General features: G+C 37.5%; 1 protein-coding gene across 1 annotated transcript; it reads left to right on the top strand.

The window, feature by feature from the left end:
* The first annotated feature begins 223 nt into the window (after positions 1 to 223).
* On the top strand, positions 224 to 19,689 carry arsj (arylsulfatase family, member J). Its single transcript, XM_062066218.1, has 2 exons — positions 224 to 859; positions 17,686 to 19,689. The coding sequence occupies exons 1-2, from the start codon at positions 594 to 596 to the stop codon at positions 19,061 to 19,063; spliced, it is 1,644 nt and encodes a 547-aa protein (XP_061922202.1). The 5' UTR covers positions 224 to 593; the 3' UTR covers positions 19,064 to 19,689.
* Positions 19,690 to 20,029: the final 340 nt, after the last annotated feature.

The raw sequence follows: 20,029 nt of genomic DNA on the forward strand, positions 1-20,029 counted from the left end.
TAAGTTAATTATTATTTGCAAAAAAAAAAAAAAAAGTTTATGAGTTTGAACATCAAATATGTTGTCTTTGTAGTGCATTCAACTGAATATGGGTTGAAAATGATTTGCAAATCATTGTATTCCGTTTATATTTACATCTAACACAATTTCCCAACTCATATGGAAACGGGGTTTGTATGTATATGTATATATATGTGTGTATATATATATATATGGATGGATGGATGGATTTTTGGACATGTTTCTTCACCTTTTGAAATAACATTTCGATTGAAAATTGTGATTCACCACCGCTAGAGGGCGTTGACCCCCCCTTTTTTTTTTCTTTTCTTGAAAAGCGGGACCTTCCCACTGACTCTTCTTACGCACACACGCCAACACACGCGCGCACCCACGAACACTGTTTTCAAACATGATGGAAGACATCTGCCGTGGACGACTCTGTTGGACCCACTCCACCATCACGTACGTCTTCACGCCTCTGGACGAGCTGCTGGAAAGTAGGCTCACACGATGAGTAACTTATTGACGCAACTCTCGCCACGACTTTCACGCCCGCACCTCCGTGGGAACTGACGAGCTCGCTTTAAAACATGTTGCTTCTGTGGAGTTTGTTCGTGGGCGTGATGGTGTCATGTCAGACGTGGGGCCGCGACAACCAGGACCCCAAAGCGTCGCGGACTCAGCCGCACATCGTCTTCATCCTCGTGGACGACCAGGGCTTCCGGGACGTGGGCTATCACGGCTCGGAGATTAAAACGCCGACTCTCGACCGCCTGGCGGCCCAAGGAGTGAAGCTGGAGAACTACTACGTGCAGCCCCTCTGCAGCCCCTCCAGGAGCCAGCTCATGACCGGCAGGTAGACCACTTTCCTCGAAACCAGGGGGGTCGAACTCATTTTAGACGGGGGGGCCACATGGGGAAAAATCCACTCCCAAATGGACCGTACTGGTAAAATCACGGCACGATAAAAATAAAGACAACCTAAGATGGTTTTCTTTGTTTAAAAACAGAACAAAAGCACTTTCCTCTAAATCAGGGGTGTCAAACACATTTTGGATCAGGGGCCACATGGAGAAAAATCTACTACCAAATTGTAAAATCACGGCACGATAACTTAAAAATAAAGACAAGCTAAGATTGTTTTCTTTGTTTAAAAATAGAACAAAACCACTTTCTTCTAAATCAGGGGTGTCAAACTCATTTTAGATCAGGGGCCACATGGACAAAAATCCACTCCCAAAGTGGGCCGGACTGGTAAAATCACGGCACGATAACTTAAAAATAAAGACAACCTAAAATTGTTTTCTTTGTTTAAAAATAGAACAAAACCGGTTTCTTCTAAATCAGGGGTGTCAAACTCATTTTGGATCAGGGGCCACATGGAGAAAAATCTACTCCCAAATGGTAAAATCACGGCACGATATCTTAAAAATAAAGACAACCTAAGATTGTTTTCTTTGTTTAAAAATAGAACAAAACCACTTTCTTCTAAATCAGGGGTGTCAAACACATTTTAGATCAGGGGCCACATGGAGAGAAAAATCCACTCCCAAATGGTAAAATCATGGCACGATAACTTAAAAATAAAGACAACCCAAGATTGTTTTTTTTGTTTAATTTATAGAACAAAACCAAAATCAGGGGTGTCAAACACATTTTAGATCAGGGGCCACATGGAGAAAAAAATATTCCCAAATGGTAAAATCACGGCACGATAACTTAAAAATAAAGACAACCTAAGATTGTTTTTTTTGTTTAAAAATAGAATGAAACCACTTTCCTCTAAATCAGGGGTGTCAAACTCATTTTAGACCGGGGGCCACATGGAGAAAAATCTACTACCAAATGGGCCGGACTGGTAAAATCACGGCACGATAACTTAAAAATAAAGACAACCTAAGATTGTTTTCTTTGTTTAAAAATAGAACAAAACCACTTTCCTCTAAATCAGGGGTGTCAAACTCATTTTAGATCAGGGGCCACATGGAGAAAAATCTACTCCCAAATGGTAAAATCACGGCACGATAACTTAAAAATAAAGACAACCTAAGATTGTTTTCTTTGTTTAAAAATAGAACAAAACCACTTTCTTCTAAATCAGGGGTGTCAAACTCATTTTAGATCAGGGGCCACATGGAGAGAAAAATCCACTCCCAAATGGTAAAATCATGGCACGATAACTTAAAAATAAAGACAACCCAAGATTGTTTTTTTTGTTTAATTTATAGGACAAAACCAAAATCAGGGGTGTCAAACACATTTTAGATCAGGGGCCACATGGAGAAAAAAATATTCCCAAATGGTAAAATCACGGCACGATAACTTAAAAATAAAGACAACCTAAAATTGTTTTCTTTGTTTAAAAATAGAATGAAACCACTTTCCTCTAAATCAGGGGTGTCAAACTCATTTTAGACCGGGGGCCACATGGAGAAAAATCTACTACCGGACTGGTAAAATCACGGCACGATAACTTAAAAATAAAGACAAGCTAAGATTGTTTTCTTTGGTTAAAAATAGAACAAAACCACTTTCTTCTAAATCAGGGGTGTCAAACTCATTTTAGATTAGGGGCCACATGGAGAGAAAAATCCACTCCCAAATGGTAAAATCATGGCACGATAACTTAAAAATAAAGACAACCCAAGATTGTTTTTTTTGTTTAATTTATAGAACAAAACCAAAATCAGGGGTGTCAAACACATTTTAGATCAGGGGCCACATGGAGAAAAAAATATTCCCAAATGGTAAAATCACGGCACGATAACTTAAAAATAAAGACAAGCTAAGATTGTTTTCTTTGTTTAAAAATAGAACAAGACCACTTTCTTCTAAATCAGGGGTGTCAAACTCATTTTAGATCAGGGGCCACATGGAGAGAAAAATCCACTCCCAAATGGTAAAATCATGGCACGATAACTTAAAAATAAAGACAACCCAAGATTGTTTTTTTTGTTTAATTTATAGGACAAAACCAAAATCAGGGGTGTCAAACACATTTTAGATCAGGGGCCACATGGAGAAAAAAATATTCCCAAATGGTAAAATCACGGCACGATAACTTAAAAATAAAGACAACCTAAGATTGTTTTCTTTGTTTAAAAATAGAATGAAACCACTTCCCTCTAAATCAGGGGTGTCAAACTCATTTTAGACCGGGGGCCACATGGAGAAAAATCTACTACCGGACTGGTAAAATCACGGCACGATAACTTAAAAATAAAGACAAGCTAAGATTGTTTTCTTTGTTTAAAAATAGAACAAAACCACTTTCCTCTAAATCAGGGGTGTCAAACTCATTTTAGATCAGGGGCCACATGGGGAAAAATCCACTCCCAAATGGACCGTACTGGTAAAATCACGGCACGATAAAAATAAAGACAACTTAAGATGGTTTTCTTTGTTTAAAAACAGAACAAAAGCACTTTCCTCTAAATCAGGGGTGTCAAACACATTTTGGATCAGGGGCCACATGGAGAAAAATCTACTACCAAATGGTAAAATCACGGCACGATAACTTAAAAATAAAGACAAGCTAAGATTGTTTTCTTTTTTTAAAAATAGAACAAAACCACTTTCTTCTAAATCAGGGGTGTCAAACACATTTTGGATCAGGGGCCACATGGGGAAAAATCTACTCCCAAATGGTAAAATCACGGCACGATAACTTAAAAATAAAGACAAGCTAAGATTGTTTTCTTTGGTTAAAAATAGAACAAAACCACTTTCTTCTAAATCAGGGGTGTCAAACTCATTTTAGATCAGGGGCCACAGGGAGAGAAAAATCCACTCCCAAATGGTAAAATCATGGCACGATAACTTAAAAATAAAGACAACCCAAGATTGTTTTTTTTGTTTAATTTATAGGACAAAACCAAAATCAGGGGTGTCAAACACATTTTAGATCAGGGGCCACATGGAGAAAAAAATATTCCCAAATGGTAAAATCACGGCACGATAACTTAAAAATAAAGACAACCTAAGATTGTTTTTTTTGTTTAAAAATAGAATGAAACCACTTTCCTCTGAATCAGGGGTGTCAAACTCATTTTAGACCGGGGGCCACATGGAGAAAAATCTACTACCAAATGGTAAAATCACGGCACGATAACTTAAAAATAAAGACAACCTAAGATTGTTTTCTTTGTTTAAAAATAGAACAAAACCACTTTCCTCTAAATCAGGGGTGTCAAACTCATTTTAGATCAGGGGCCACATGGACAAAAATCCACTCCCAAAGTGGGCCGGACTGGTAAAATCACGGCACAATAACTTAAAAATAAAGACAACCTAAAATTGTTTTCTTTGTTTAAAAATAGAACAAAACCGCTTTCCTCTAAATCAGGGGTGTCAAACTCATTTTAGATCAGGGGCCACATGGAGAAAAATCTACTCCCAAATGGTAAAATCACGGCACGATAACTTAAAAATAAAGACAACCTAAGATTGTTTTCTTTGTTTAAAAATAGAACAAAACCACTTTCTTCTAAATCAGGGGTGTCAAACTCATTTTAGATCAGGGGCCACATGGAGAAAATTTTTCTCCCAAATGGGCCAGACTGGTAAAATCACGGCACGGTAACTTAAAAATAAAGACAACCTACGATTGTTTTCTTTGTTTAATTTATAGAAGAAAACCACTTTCCTCTAAATCAGGGGTGTCAAACTCATTTTAGATCAGGGGCCACATGGAGAAAAATATTTTCCCAAATGGTAAAATCACGGCACGATATCTTAAAAATAAAGACATCCTAAGATTGTTTTCTTTGTTTAAAAATAGAAAAAAAACACTTTCCTCTAAATCAGGGGTGTCACACTCATTTTAGATCAGGGGCCACATGGAGAAAAATCTACTCCCAAGTAGTAAAATCACGGCACGATAACTTAAAAATAAAGACAACCTAAGATTGTTTTCTTTGTTAAAAAATAGAACGAAACCACTTTCCTTTAAATCAGGGGTGTCAAACTCATTTTAAATCGGGGGCCACAAGGAGAAAAGTCTACCCCCAAAGTGGGTCGGACTGGTAAAATCACGGCACGATAACTTAAAAATAAAGACAAACTAAAATTGTTTTCTTTGTTTAATTTATAGAACAAAACCACTTTCCTCTAAATCAGGGGTGTCAAACTCATTTTAAATCGGGGGCCACAAGGAGAAAAGTCTACCCCCAAATGGGCCGGACTGGTAAAATCACGACACGATAACTTAAAAATAAAGACAACCTAAGATTGTTTCCTTTGTTTAAAAACAGAACAAAACCACTTTCCTCTAAATCAGGGGTGTCAAACTCATTTTGGATCGGGGGCCACATGGAGAAAAATCTACTTCCAAGTGGGAAACTTGTAAAATCACGTCACGATAACTTAAAAATGAAGACAAGCTAAGATTGTTTTCTTTGTTTAAAAATAGAACAAAACCACTTTCTTCTAAATCAGGGGTGTCAAACTCATTTTAAATTGGGGGCCACATGGAGAAAAATCTACTTCCAAGTGGGAAACTTGTAAAATCACGTCACGATAACTTAAAAATAAAGACAACCTAAAATTGTTTTCTTTGTTTAAAAATAGAACAAAACCACTTTCCTCTAAATCAGGGGTGTCAAACTCATTTTAGATCAGGGGCCACATGGAGAAAAATTTACTACCGAATGGTAAAATCACGGCACGATATCTTAAAAATAAAGACAACCTAAGATTGTTTTCTTTGTTTAATTTATAGAACAAAACCACTTTCCTCTAAATCAGGGGTGTCAAATTTTTTTTTGGATTGGGGGTCACATGGAGAAAAATCTACTCCCAAATGGTGAAATCACGGCACGATAACTTAAAAATAAAGACAACCTAAGATTGTTTTTGTGTTATTGTTTTTTTTTTAATTTTTATTTATTTTTACAATTACCTGTTGTGGTTAATAGTATACATTTGTCGTTATTTATATTTTCTGAATAAATTATGTGATAATGTTGTTGTTCAGTTTCAATCTATCAAGATACAAAAACGATATCCAAATCCAATTACAGTATCTTATTTATGTAATTTGATCATTTTCCTCTAAGATGTACTAACATCATGTGGTTTATTTTGTACATATGTCAAACTATTTTATATTGGGGGCCACATGGAGAAAAATCTACTCCCAAATGGTAAAATCACGGCACGATAACTTAAAAATAAAGACAACCTAAGATTGTTTTCTTTGTTTAATTTATAGAACAAAACCACTTTCCTCTAAATCAGGGGTGTCAAACTCATTTTAGATCAGGGGCCACATGGAACATTTTTTACTACCAAATGGTAAAATCACGGCAGGATATCTTAAAAATAAAGACAACCTAAGATTGTTTTCTTTGTTTAAGTTATAGAACAAAACCAAAATCAGGGGTGTCAAACAAATTTTAGATCAGGGGCCACATGGAGAAAAATCTACTCCCAAATGGTAAAACCACAGCACGATAACTTAAAAATAAAGACAACCTAAGATTGTTTTCTTTGTTTAAAAATAGAACAAAAGCACTTTCCTCTAAATCAGGTGTGTCAAACTCATTTTAGACCGGGGGCCACATGGAGAAAAATCTACTCCCAAATGGTAAAATCACGGCACGATAACTTAAAAATAAAGGCAACCTAAGATTGTTTTCTTTGTTTAATTTATAGAACAAAACCACTTTCCTCTAAATCAGGGGTGTCAAACTCATTTTAGATCGGGGGCCACATGGAGAGAAATCCACTCCCAAATGGGCCGGACTGGTAAAATCACGGCACGATAACTTAAAAATAAAGACAACCTAAGATTGTTTTCTTTGTTTAATTTGTAGAACAAAACCACTTTCCTCTAAATCAGGGGTGTCAAATTTTTTTTGGATCGGGGGTCACATGGAGAAAAATCTACTCCCAAATGGTGAAATCACGGCACGATAACTTAAAAATAAAGACAACCTAAGATTGTTTTTGTGTTATTGTTTTTTTAAAATTTTTATTTATTTTTACAATTACCTGTTGTGGTTAATAGTATACATTTGTCGTTATTTATATTTTCTGAATAAATTATGTGATAATGTTGTTGTTCAGTTTCAATCTATCAAGATACAAAAACGATATCCAAATCCAATTACAGTATCTTATTTATGTAATTTGATCATTTTCCTCTAAGATGTACTTACATCATGTGGTTTATTTTGTACATATGTCAAACTGTTTTATATTGGGGGCCATTTCGAGAAAAATCTTCTCCCAAATGGTAAAATCACGGCACGATAACTTAAAAATAAAGACAACCTAAGATTGTTTTCTTTGTTTAAAAATAGAACAAAACCTTTTTCCTCTAAATAAGGGGTGTCAAACTCATTTTATATCGGGGGCCACATGGAGAAAAACTACTCCCAAATGGTAAAATCACAGCACGATAACTTAAAAATAAAGACAAGCTAAGATTGTTTTCTTTGTTTAAAAATAGAACAAAACCACTTTCTTCTAAATCAGGGGTGTCAAACTCATTTTAGATCGGGGGCCACATGGAGAAAAATCTACTACCAAATGGTAAAACCACGGCACGATAACTTAAAAATAAAGACAACTTAAGATTGTTTTCTTTGTTTAATTTATAGAACAAAACCACTTTCCTCTAAATCAGGGGTGTCAAATTTTTTTTGGATCGGGGGCCACATGGAGAAACATCTACTCCCAAATGGTGAAATCACGGCACGTTAACTTGAAAATAAAAACAACCTAAGATTTTCTTTTTTAAAAATAGAACAAGACCGCTTTCGTCTACATCAGGGGTGTCAAACTCATTTTAGATTGGGAGCCACATGGAGAAAAATCTACCCCCAAAGTGGGCCGGACTGGTAAAATCACAGCACGATAACTTAAAACTAAAGACAACCTAAGATTGTTTTCTTTGTGTAAAAATAGAACAAAACCACTTTCTTCTAAATCAGGGGTGTCAAACTCATTTTAGATCAGGGGCCACATGGAGAAAAATCTACTATCAAATGGTAAAATCACGGCACGATAACTTAAAAATAAAGACAACTAAGATTGTTTTCTTTGTTTAATTTATAGAACAAAACCACTTTCCTCTAATTTAGGGGTGTCAAATTAATTTTAGGTCAGGGGCCACATGGACAAAAATCCACTCCCAAATGGGTCGGACTGGTAAAATCACGGCACAATAACTTGAAAATAAAGACAACCTAAGATTGTTTTCTTTGTTTAAAAATAGAACAAAACCACTTTCCTCTAAATCAGGGGTGTCAAACTCATTTTAGATTGGGGGCCACATGGAGAAAAATCTACCCCCAAAGTGGGCCGGACTGGCAAAATCACAGCACGATAACTTAAAAATAAAGACAACCTAAGATTGTTTTCTTTGTGTAAAAATAGAAAACCACTTTCTTCTTAATCAGGGGTGTCAAACTCATTTTAGATCAGGTGCCACATGGAGAAAAATCCACTTCCAAATGGGCCGGACTAGTAAAATCACGTCACGATAACTTAAAAATAAAGACAACCTAAGATTGTTTTCTTCGTTTAATTTATAGAACAAAACCGCTTTCCTCTAAATCAGGGGTGTCAAACTCATTTTAGATCAGGGGCCACATGGGGAAAAATCTACTACCAAATGGTAAAATCACGGCACGATAACTTAAAAATAAAGACAACCTAAGATTGTTTTCTTTGTTTAAAAATAGAACAAAACCTTTTCCCTCTAAATCAGGGGTGTCAAACTCATTTTCGATCAGGGGCCACATGGAGAAAAAAATATTCCCAAATGGTAAAATCACGGCACGATAACTTTAAAATAAAGACAACCTAAGCAATCGTGCAACATAAAACACATATAACACAGATTTGGCCAAAAAGTGAGAAGATGGTACACTTTGACAGCCAATTTAGAGTCGGAGATGGCGAGAAAGACACGCAAAATACGCTGGTTTGCACCCACCTCTTTTTTTTTTTTTAAACCTTTTACGAGGATTATAAATCACTCATCGACAAAACCCAAAACCAGTGAAGTTGGCACGTTGTGTAATTCACAAATAAAAACAGAATACAATGATTTACAAATCATTTTCAACTTACCGGTATACTCATTTAAATTGACCGCAAAGACAAGATACTTAACGTTCAAACTGGAAAACTTATTTTTTTTTTGCAAATATTCATTAACTTAGAATTTAATGGCAGCAACACATTGCAAAAAAGTTGTCACAGGGGCATTTTTACCACTGTGTTACATGGCCTTTCCTTTTAACAACACTCAGTAAACGTTTTGGAATGGCCTTTCCAAAGTCCTGACTTAAACATGTGGACAATGCTGAAGAAACAAGTCCGTGTCAGAAAACCAACACATTTAGCTGAACTGCACCAATTTTGTCAAGAGTGGTCAAAAATTCAACCAGAAGCTTGTGGATGGCTACCAAAAGCACCTTATTGCAGTGAAACTTGCCAAGAGACATGTAAGCAAATATTAACATTGCTGTATGTATACTTTTGACCCAGCAGATTTGGTCACATTTTCAGTAGACCCATAATACATTCATAAAATAACCAAACTTCATGAATGTTTTTTGTGACCAACAAGTATGTGCTCCAATCACTCTATCACAAAAAAATAAGAGTTGTAGAAATGATTGGAAACTCAAGACAGCCATGAAATTATGTTCTTTACAAGTGTATGTAAACTTTTGATTGCAACTGTATGTTCAGTATGTGTATATGTATGTTTGTAGAGTGATTGTATATGTACAGTATGTGTATATGTACAAACCCCGTTTCCATATGAGTTGGGAAATTGTGTTAGATGTAAATATAAACGGAATACAATGATTTGCAAATCCTTTTCAACCCATATTCAATTGAATGCACTACAAAGACAAGATATTTGATGTTCAAACTCATAAACTTTAATTTTTTTTTGCAAATAATAATTAACTTCGAATTTCATGGCTGCAAGACGTGCCAAAGTAGTTGGGAAAGGGCATGTTCACCACTGTGTTACATGGCCTTTCCTTTTAACAACACTCAGTAAACGTTTGGGAACTGAGGAGACACATCTTTGAAGCTTCTCAGGTGGAATTCTTTCCCATTCTTGCTTGATGTACAGCTTAAGTTGTTCAACAGTCCGGGGGTCTCCGTTGTGGTATTTTAGGCTTCATAATGCGCCACACATTTTCAATGGGAGACAGGTCTGGACTACAGGCAGGCCAGTCTAGTACCCGCACTCTTTTACTACGAAGCCACGCCGTTGTAACACGTGGCTTGGCATTGTCTTGCTGAAATAAGCAGGGGCATCCATGGTAACGTTGCTTGGATGGCAACATATGTTGCTCCAAAACCTGTATGTACCTTTCAGCATTAATGGCGCCTTCACAGTAAGTTACCCATGTCTTGGGCACTAATACACCCCCATACCATCACAGATGCTGGCTTTTTTACTTTGCGCCTATAACAATCCGGATGGTTCTTTTCCTCTTTGGTCCGGAGGACACGATGTCCACAGTTTCCAAAAACAATTTGAAATGTGGACTCGTCAGACCACAGAACACTTTTCCACTTTGTATCAGTCTATCTTAGATGAGCTCAGGCCCAGCGAAGCCGACGGCGTTTCTGGGTGTTGTTGATAAACGGTTTTCGCCTTGCATAGGAGAGTTTTAACTTGCACTTACAGATGTAGCGACCAACTGTAGTTACTGAGTGGGTTTCTGAAGTGTTCCTGAGCCCATGTGGTGATATCCTTTACACACTGATGTCGCTTGTTGATGCAGTACAGCCTGAGGGATCGAAGGTCACGGGCTTAGCTGCTTACGTGCAGTGATTTCTCCAGATTCTCTGAACCCTTTGATGATATAATGGACCGTAGATGGTGAAATCCCTAAATTCCTTGCAATAGCTGGTTGAGAAAGGTTTTTCTTAAACTGTTCAACAATTTGCTCACGCATTTGTTGACAAAGTGGTGACCCTCGCCCCATCCTTGTTTGTGAATGACTGAGCATTTCATGGAATCTACTTTTATACCCAATCATGGCACCCACCTGTTCCCAATTAGCCTGCACACCTGTGGGATGTTCCAAATAAGTGTTTGATGAGCATTCCTCAACTTTATCAGTATTTATTGCCACCTTTCCCAACTTCTTTGTCACGTGTTGCTGGCATCAAATTCTAAAGTTAATGATTATTTGCAAAAAAAAAAAAGTTTATCAGTTTGAACATCAAATATGTTGTCTTTGTAGCATATTCAACTGAATATGGGTTGAAAATGATTTGCAAATCATTGTATTCCGTTTATATTTACATCTAACACAATTTCCCGACTCATATGGAAACGGGGTTTGTATGTGTATATGTATGTTTGTATAGTGAATGTGCGTGTGTATGTATGTACCGTGAGTGTGAATGTATGTACTGTACTTGTGTGTATGTATGTGCTTTTTAATATATTTTATTCTTGTTATTGTGTTAGTCTTGACTTGTTCAAAGAATTGTTGTACATTTTCAGGTAGCCTGTTATTTGCTTTGTACGTGTTTTTTTTGAACATTTCAGTATTTTAGAGTTAATGAGCAATGAATTTGTGTGTTCTATATAGCCAGCCTCATTATCAAAACAGCTCTCTTCTGCAGTTATATTAGTGAGCCGAGTAAACTTTTATAATTTCCCCCCAATATCTCCACACAGTAACTCGTATGTTAACACCGGAGAGCAAGACCTATTACGGAGTGATTTGGATTCAAAATGTATTTTGCGTTGTTCAGTATTGAAATATTTATTGTCACTTTATGTCGTATCTATGAATTCAGAACCGCTGTGCTAATGCTGTATCGTTCTAATTTGTCGATTCCGATATTTACATTTACACTATTGTCCTAACATACCACAATATTTTTTACTTTAGCTACAATGTTTGTATTGTTTCTCGTGGCTAGCTTAAGGCTGAAAGATTTTGGTAAATCTAATTGCAATTATTTTATTGCAATATTGCGTTTGACTATGCGATTATTTTCTCTAATGTATTTTTAAACAAACACAGGAAATAAATCAATCTTGTATTAAAATAAATTATACCCGATTTTTATACACATACGCATATTTTTTCTTATATTTAGATACAATTATCAATTCAATTTATAAATGGCCAGAAGTGCCTTGTTTGTCATTGACCGGTGTAATTTGTGTAACAGGGCTACAGGATTTTGATAGAAAACCCAATTGTGATTTTGTTTCTACAAAAATGCAATTGCGATTTTTATATTTCATACATATAAAACTGAAAAAAAAACCGAGTGTCAATTAGATTGTTTCAGTTAGACTGTCAATCAACATATTCTTGTCTAAAGGTGGCACACATTAGATCAATAGGCAATAATTCACTTTAAGAACATGCAGACAGACTCATAGCTTTTTTCTACTTTATGCTCTTAAACTGAAGAAATAATCATTAAAAACTATACAGTGTTTATAATGTAATCATAATAGAATAGAATAGAATAGAATGGACTTTATTGTCATTATATTTGCATATAACGAGATTAAAGGCCTACTGAAATGACATTTTTTTATTTAAACGGGGATAGCAGATCCATTCTGTGTCATACTTGATCATTTCGCGATATTGCCATATTTTTGCTGAAATGATTTAGTATAGAACGACGACGATAAAATTCGCAACTTTTGGTCGCTGATTAAAAAAAGCCTTGCCTATACCGGAAGTAGCGTGACGTCACAGGAGGAAGGATTCCTCACAATTCCCCTTTGTTTACAATGGAGCGAGAGAGATTCGGACCGAGAAAGCGACGATTACCCCATTAATTTGAGCGAGGATGAAAGATTCGTGGATGAGGAACGTTAGAGTGAAGAACTAGAGAGGCAGTGCAGGGTGTATCTTTTTTCGCTCTGACCGTAACTTAGGTATAAGGTCTCATTGGATTCCACACACTCTCCTTTTTCTATTGTGGATCACAGATTTGTATTTTAAACCACCTCGGATACTATATCCTCTTGAAAATGAGAGTCGAGAACGCGAAATGGACATTCACAGTGACTTTTATCTCCACGACAATACATCAGCGAAGCTCTTTAGCTACTGAGCTAACGTGATAGCATCTGGCTCAAATGCAGATAGAAACAAAATAAATAAATCCCTGACTGGAAGGATAGACAGAAGATCAACAATACTATTAAACCATGGACATGTAAATACACGGTTAATAATTCTCAGCCTGGCAAAGCTTAACAATGCTGTTGCTAACGACGCTGAAGCTAACTTAGCAACTTAGCAACCGGACCTCACAGAGCTAAGATAAAAACATTAGCGCTCCACCTACGCCAGCCAGCCCTCATCTGCTCATCAACACCCGTGCTCACCTGCGTTCCAGCGATCGACGACGCGACGGAGGACTTCACCCGATCACAGATGCGGTTGGCGGCTAGCATCGGCTAGGCGTCTGCTATCCAAGTAAGTACACCTTGTTGTGTTGCTACAGCCAGCCGCTAATACACCGATCCCACGTACAACTTTCTTCTTTGCAATCTCCATTGTTCATTAAACAAATTGCAAAATATTCACCAACACAGATGTCCAGAATACTGTGGAATTGTTCGATAAAAACAGAGCAGTTTGTATGGTGACACATTGGGTATGAATACTTCCGTTGCCGTCGTGACGCATCATACATAGACGTTTCCAACCGGAAGTTTAGCGGGAAATTTAAAATTGCACTTTATAAGTTAACCCGGCCGTATTGGCATGTGTTGCAATGTTAAGATTTCATCATTGATATATAAACTATCAGACTGCGTGGTCGGTAGTTGTGGGTTTCAGTAGGCCTTTAAGGACTCCAATTTAAGGTGCGGTAGTGGGAACAAATATGGGATAAAAATAAATTACACAATAGGTAATAAAGAAAAAAACAACAAAAAATTGAAATAGACTACTATCCAATAAAAATAATAAGCAATCCTGTACAATATACAAAATACTATACAAAATAATATACCATGATAATGCACGCAACCATTTATAAGGATGTACACTTTTTTTTAACCACTGTAAAATTGTTTATGTTTACCATAGTACTGTAATTGGAAGGTAAATAACTTTGTTGTACTAAATAAATAATCAAACAAAAACATTAAATTGACTCATTTTTGTAAGCAAAAATGTACCGTATTTTTCGGACTACAAAGCACACTTAAAATCCTTTCATTTTCTCAAAACTCGACTGTGCGCCTTATAACCCGGTGCGCCTAATGTACGGAATAATTTTGGTTGTGCTTACCGACCTCCAAGCTGTTTTATATGGCACATGGTGAAATGATAAGTGTGACCAGTAGATGGCAGTCACACATAAGAGATACGTGTAGACTGCAATATGATGGCAGTCACACATGAGAGATACATGTAGACTGCAATATGACTCAAGTAAACAACACCAAAATTGTATATGTTCCATTGAAAATATAGAACATTACACACGGCGCTCGAAAATCTATCAAAATGTTTTAGTACGACTTTGGTAAGCTATGAAGGAAGCTATGATGGATTGTACTGTGCTTCAACATAGGAGTATTATTGTGGTGTGTGTATAAGGTAAGACATATTATCTGGCGTTTTGTTTCGCAATATTATGCAAAATAAACTTTTCTTACCTTCTGGTACCTGCTGATCTTTTTTTGGGATCTGGATAAGTCCTGAAAATGTTATGTAGACCACAGGGAAGTGTTTCCAATTTAGAAAACAATTATAATAATATGACTCCTTTAATGCGCCCTATGATCCAGTGCGCCTTATATATGAAAAATGATCGAACATAGATAATTCATCGGCAGTGCGCCTAGTAATCCGATGCGCCCTATGGGCCGGAAAATACGGTAACTTAAATAAATATGCAACATCTAAAAGGGCTATTTTTCCCAGTTGGAAAAACTAGGTCGGACGTCACTTTGTTTGTTGACATCAAGTGATCACGACATTCTCGTTTGTTTGTCCGTGTTGATGGGCTCATATTACCCATCCGATTCGAAGCATTTGGCTTTATAATCACATAGGGGTGTAACGGTACGTGTATTTGTATTGAACCGTTGCAGTACGGGGGTTTCGGTCCGGTTCGGAGGTGTACCGAACGAGTTTCCACACGGACATATTAAGTAGCGTACCGCACGTTGTGTAAACAATGCACACCGAGGCACAACACACGGCATGCTAGCAGCTAACGGGCTAGGATAGACTGACCATACGTCCTCTTTCCACCGGACATGTCCTCTTTTGCGGGGCTGTCCGGGCGGAGTTTCTTAAATGCCTCAAATGTCTGTCATTTTGAGTTAGGGTTGCGTGTATTTTCAATGTACGTCCAGGGTTAAGAAGGGGTTAAAAACAAAACAAATTGTGCATGCAGAAGCATTCGTGAGGGAGGGGCAGAGAGAGCGAGAGAGTTATGATAAACGCGCATGCGTCGCCCGGCTCTGCTTTTTAGCCATAGATTTATCAGATTTAATTTTTTATTATCTATAGCGGGGGTGTCCAAAGTGTGCCCCGGAGGCCATTTGCTGCCCACAGCTAATGTTTTAAAGGCCCACGGCACATTCTAAAAATACTATTAAAATAAACAAAAACATAACAAAAGTGAAATAAAAAAGGTTAAATGTAATTTAGAAAAAGTTGCAATGTTGACTAATAAAACAAAGCTGTTTTTTTTTCTTTCAAACTGTCATTGCTCAAAACATAATATTGAATCAAAATCAATGTTATTATGAATTATTGACCAATCCAAGGTTCCGATTACTTCACATCAAATATTCCACTAAGAAAAATATTTTTGGTGGAAGATTTTGCAAATTTGGTAAATAAATAACCCCAAAATGTATATTTTGTTGTTTTCTTACTGTACCGAAAATGAACCGAACCGTGACCTCTAAACCGAGGTACGTACCGAACCGACATTTTTGTGTACCGTTACACCCCTATAATCACACTTGTGTTACTTTGCGGAACTTCTCACTGGCGAGCCGCAATTCTGGATTTGCAAACATGTCTTGTCACTCAAAAATATAAAACCTCAGCCTCTTGCGGTGACGTAATCACATTAATCAAAACCTTGATGTGGACTAATTGTGCAGCCCCAGTGTGTAATGTAATGTACTGTAATGTGCAAATGCAATGAATTGTTCAACCCCGGTTAGCATTAATAAAGTTAAAGTTAAGTACCAATGATTGTCACACACACACACTAGGTGTGGCGAAATTATTCTCTGCATTTGACCCATCACCCTTGATCACCCCCTGGAAGGTGAGGGGAGCAGTGAGCAGCAGCCTGGGAATGATTTTTGGTGATTTAACCCCCAATTCCAACCCTTGATGCTGAGTGCCAAGCAGGGAGGTAATGGGTCCCATTTTTATAGTCTTTGGTATGACTCGGCCGGGGTTTGAACTCACAACCTACCGATCTCAGGGCGGACACTCTAACCACTAGGCCAGGGGTCACCAACCTTTTTGAAACCAAGAGCTACTTCTTGGGTACTGATTAATGCGAAGGGCTACCAGTTTGATACACACTTAAATAAACTGCCAGAAATAGCCAATTTGCTCAATTTACCTTTAACTCTGTTATTATTAATAATTAATGATATTTACACTTAATTGAACGGTTTAAAAGAGGAGAAAACATGAAAAAAATGACAATTACATTTTGAAACATAGTTTATCTTCAAATTTGACTCTTTAAAATTCAAAATTCAACCGAAAAAAAGAAGACAAAAACTAGCTAATTCGAATCTTTTTGAAAAAATAAAAAAAAGAATTTATGGAACATCATTAGTAATTTTTTTCTGATTAAGATTAATTTTAGAATTTTGATGACATGTTTTAAATAGGTTAAAATCCAATCTGAACCTTGTTAGAATATATAACAAATTGGACCAAGCTATATTTCTAACAAAGACAAATCATTATTTCTTCTCGATTTTCCAGAACAAAAATTCAAAAGAAATTCAAAAGACTTTGAAATAAGATTTAAATTTGATTCTACAGATTTTCTAGATTTGCCAGAATAATTTTTTTGAATTTTAATCATAATAAGTTTGAAGAAATATTTCACAAATATTCTTCGTCGAAAAAACAGAAGCTAAAATGAAGAATTAAATTAAAATGTATTTATTATTGTTTACAATAAAAAAAAATAAAATTACTTGAACATTGATTTAAATTGTCAGGAAAGAAGTGGAAGGAATTTAAAAGGTAAAAAGGTATATGTGTTTAAAAATCCTAAAATCATTTTTAAGGTTGTATTTTTTCTCTAAAATTGTCTTTCTGAAAGTTATAAGAAGCAAAGTAAAAAAATTAATGAATTTATTTGAACAAGTGAAGACCAAGTCTTTAAAATATTTTCTTGGATTTTCAAATTCTATTTGAGTTTTGTCTCTCTTAGAATTTAAAAATGTCGGGCAAAGCGAGACCAGCTTGCTAGTAAATAAATACAATTTAAAAAATAGAGGCAGCTCACTGGTAAGTGCTGCTATTTGAGCTATTTTTAGAACAGGCCAGCGGGCTACTCATCTGGTCCTTACGGGCTACGTGGTGCCCGCGGGCACCGCGTTGGTGACCCCTGCACTAGGCCACTGAGTAACTGGCGGGAGGAGCAATTTCAACGATTCTTTGGATTAATACAATTTGGCCTGTTTTGTTTTTGCAGGTACCAGATCCACACTGGGCTCCAGCACTCCATTATCCGAGCCACCCAGCCCAACTGCCTACCCCTGGACAACATCACCCTACCCCAGAAGCTAAGGCAAGCGGGCTACTCCACCCACATGGTGGGCAAGTGGCACCTGGGCTTCTACAAACGAGGCTGCCTCCCCACCCAGCGAGGGTTCGATACCTTCTTTGGATCTCTGCTGGGAAGCGGCGACTATTACAGCCACTACAAGTGTGAAGGTCCCAGCATGTGCGGCTATGACTTGTACGAAGGCGAGGAGGCAGCTTGGGAACAAGACCGCGGCTTGTACTCGACGGTAATGTTCACCCAAAAAGCTATCGGTATCTTAGCAAAACATGACCGTCGCAAACCGCTGTTCCTCTACTTAGCCTACCAAGCGGTCCACTCACCCTTACAAGTCCCGGCTCAATACCTGGAACGCTACAAAGGTATCGTGAATCTGCACCGGCGCAAGTACGCTGCCATGGTATCCTGCCTGGACGAAGCAGTCCGCAACCTTACAATAGCGCTAAAGCGCTACCATTACTACGACAACACCGTTATCGTGTACTCCTCTGACAACGGGGGACAACCACTATCAGGTGGTAGCAACTGGCCCCTCAGGGGTAGCAAGGCCACACTCTGGGAGGGCGGCATTAGGGCAGTGGGATTTGTTCACAGTCCTCTTTTGCTGAAGAAGGGGACAAAATGTCGGTCTTTGGTGCACATCACAGACTGGTTCCCCACGTTGGTGACCTTGGGGGAAGGGACTTTGGATGAGGATCTAAGCCTAGACGGATATGATGTCTGGGAGGCTATCAGCGAAGGGCTACCATCTCCACGTCAGGACATACTTCACAATATAGATCCCATCTATATTAAGGCCAAGAATGGGTCGTGGAAAGTCGGGTACGGGTTGTGGAACACAGCTATCCAGGCGGCGCTACGGGTTGGCCATTGGAAGCTGCTAACGGGCGTTCCTGGCTATAGCGACTGGGTACCCCCTCAGACCTTCTCCACCCAAAGACTAACTATCCGCTGGCATAGCGAACGAGTCCGCTGGGACCGCGGCAAGTCCCTGTGGCTATTCAACATCACCTCTGACCCTTACGAACGAGTTGACCTCTCTGGACGCTATCCGCATGTTGTGAAAAAGATGCTCATGCGGTTGGCACAGTACAACAAGACCGCAGTCAAGGTTCGGTACCCAGCTAAAGACCTGCGATCGAACCCACAGTACAACGGCGGTGTGTGGGGACCATGGCACAAAGATGAGCCGTTAGAGGAGGATCACAACGATCTCTTCAGCAACCATCTCAGTGGCTGGGGAAAATGGCAGAATAGTAGAAAGATGCTAAAGAAGGTGGAGGAGTAACTTGGTGGGGTTTGTCATGAAAGTTTCTCAGGGATTTGAATTTCGAAATTCTGTAAAATCCTCAAAAAGTTTAAGTTCTCATCGTTCACTTAAGAGTAGTTTAGACCGGCACTTGAAGCTCGTCAGTAGAGGCTCTTGGTGGAACTTGTGAATGCCACTGAGCCACAAGAACTCAAATAAATGCCATTATTTTAGTACAGTGTTATTTAATGGAAAAAAAAAACCCTGCCAACAATACTTCATTTACTTTCTATAACCTGTTTAACAACCAAACTGTAACAACATTGTTATTGTAAGAGCGAACACTGAGGAACTATTTTTCTAGCGTAGTATGTATCATTATCAATACTATAGTGACTCACTGGGTGGGACAGTTGTCTGTTTGGTCAAGTTGGTCTGGGAAGTTCCCAGTTGACGTGGGTAAGCACACCATTTATTTCGGCAGAGCTTACCTCAAAGTTCCACATTTACTGCATCAAAGTCACTCACTATCGGCTTCCGTCTACTCCGGCGTTTTGCCCTCTTCTTCGTGCTCGCTTCTATAAGCAGTAGTTCATCCTCCTTATATTCAGCTTCAAAAATAGTCGTCTTCGTTGTCTGTTACCAAATCTTCCATGATTAGAACATCCATCCCATATATATATATGTGTGTATATATATATATATATACTTGCAGTGTGTATATTGTACATTTTACATTTTGTCATGAGGGTGTCTGTTACTACATTATATATATACTTGCAGTGTGTATATTGTACATAATACATATTCTAATGAAGGTGTCTGTTACTACATTATATATATATATAATATATATATATATATATATATATTATATATATATATATATACACTTGCAGTGTGTATATTGTACATTTTACATATTGTTATGAGGGTGTCTGTTACTACATTATATATATATATATATATATATATATATATATATATATATATATATATATATAT

Source organism: Entelurus aequoreus, linkage group LG12, assembly GCF_033978785.1.
Source record: "Entelurus aequoreus isolate RoL-2023_Sb linkage group LG12, RoL_Eaeq_v1.1, whole genome shotgun sequence".
Taxonomy (NCBI): Eukaryota; Metazoa; Chordata; class Actinopteri; order Syngnathiformes; family Syngnathidae; genus Entelurus; species Entelurus aequoreus.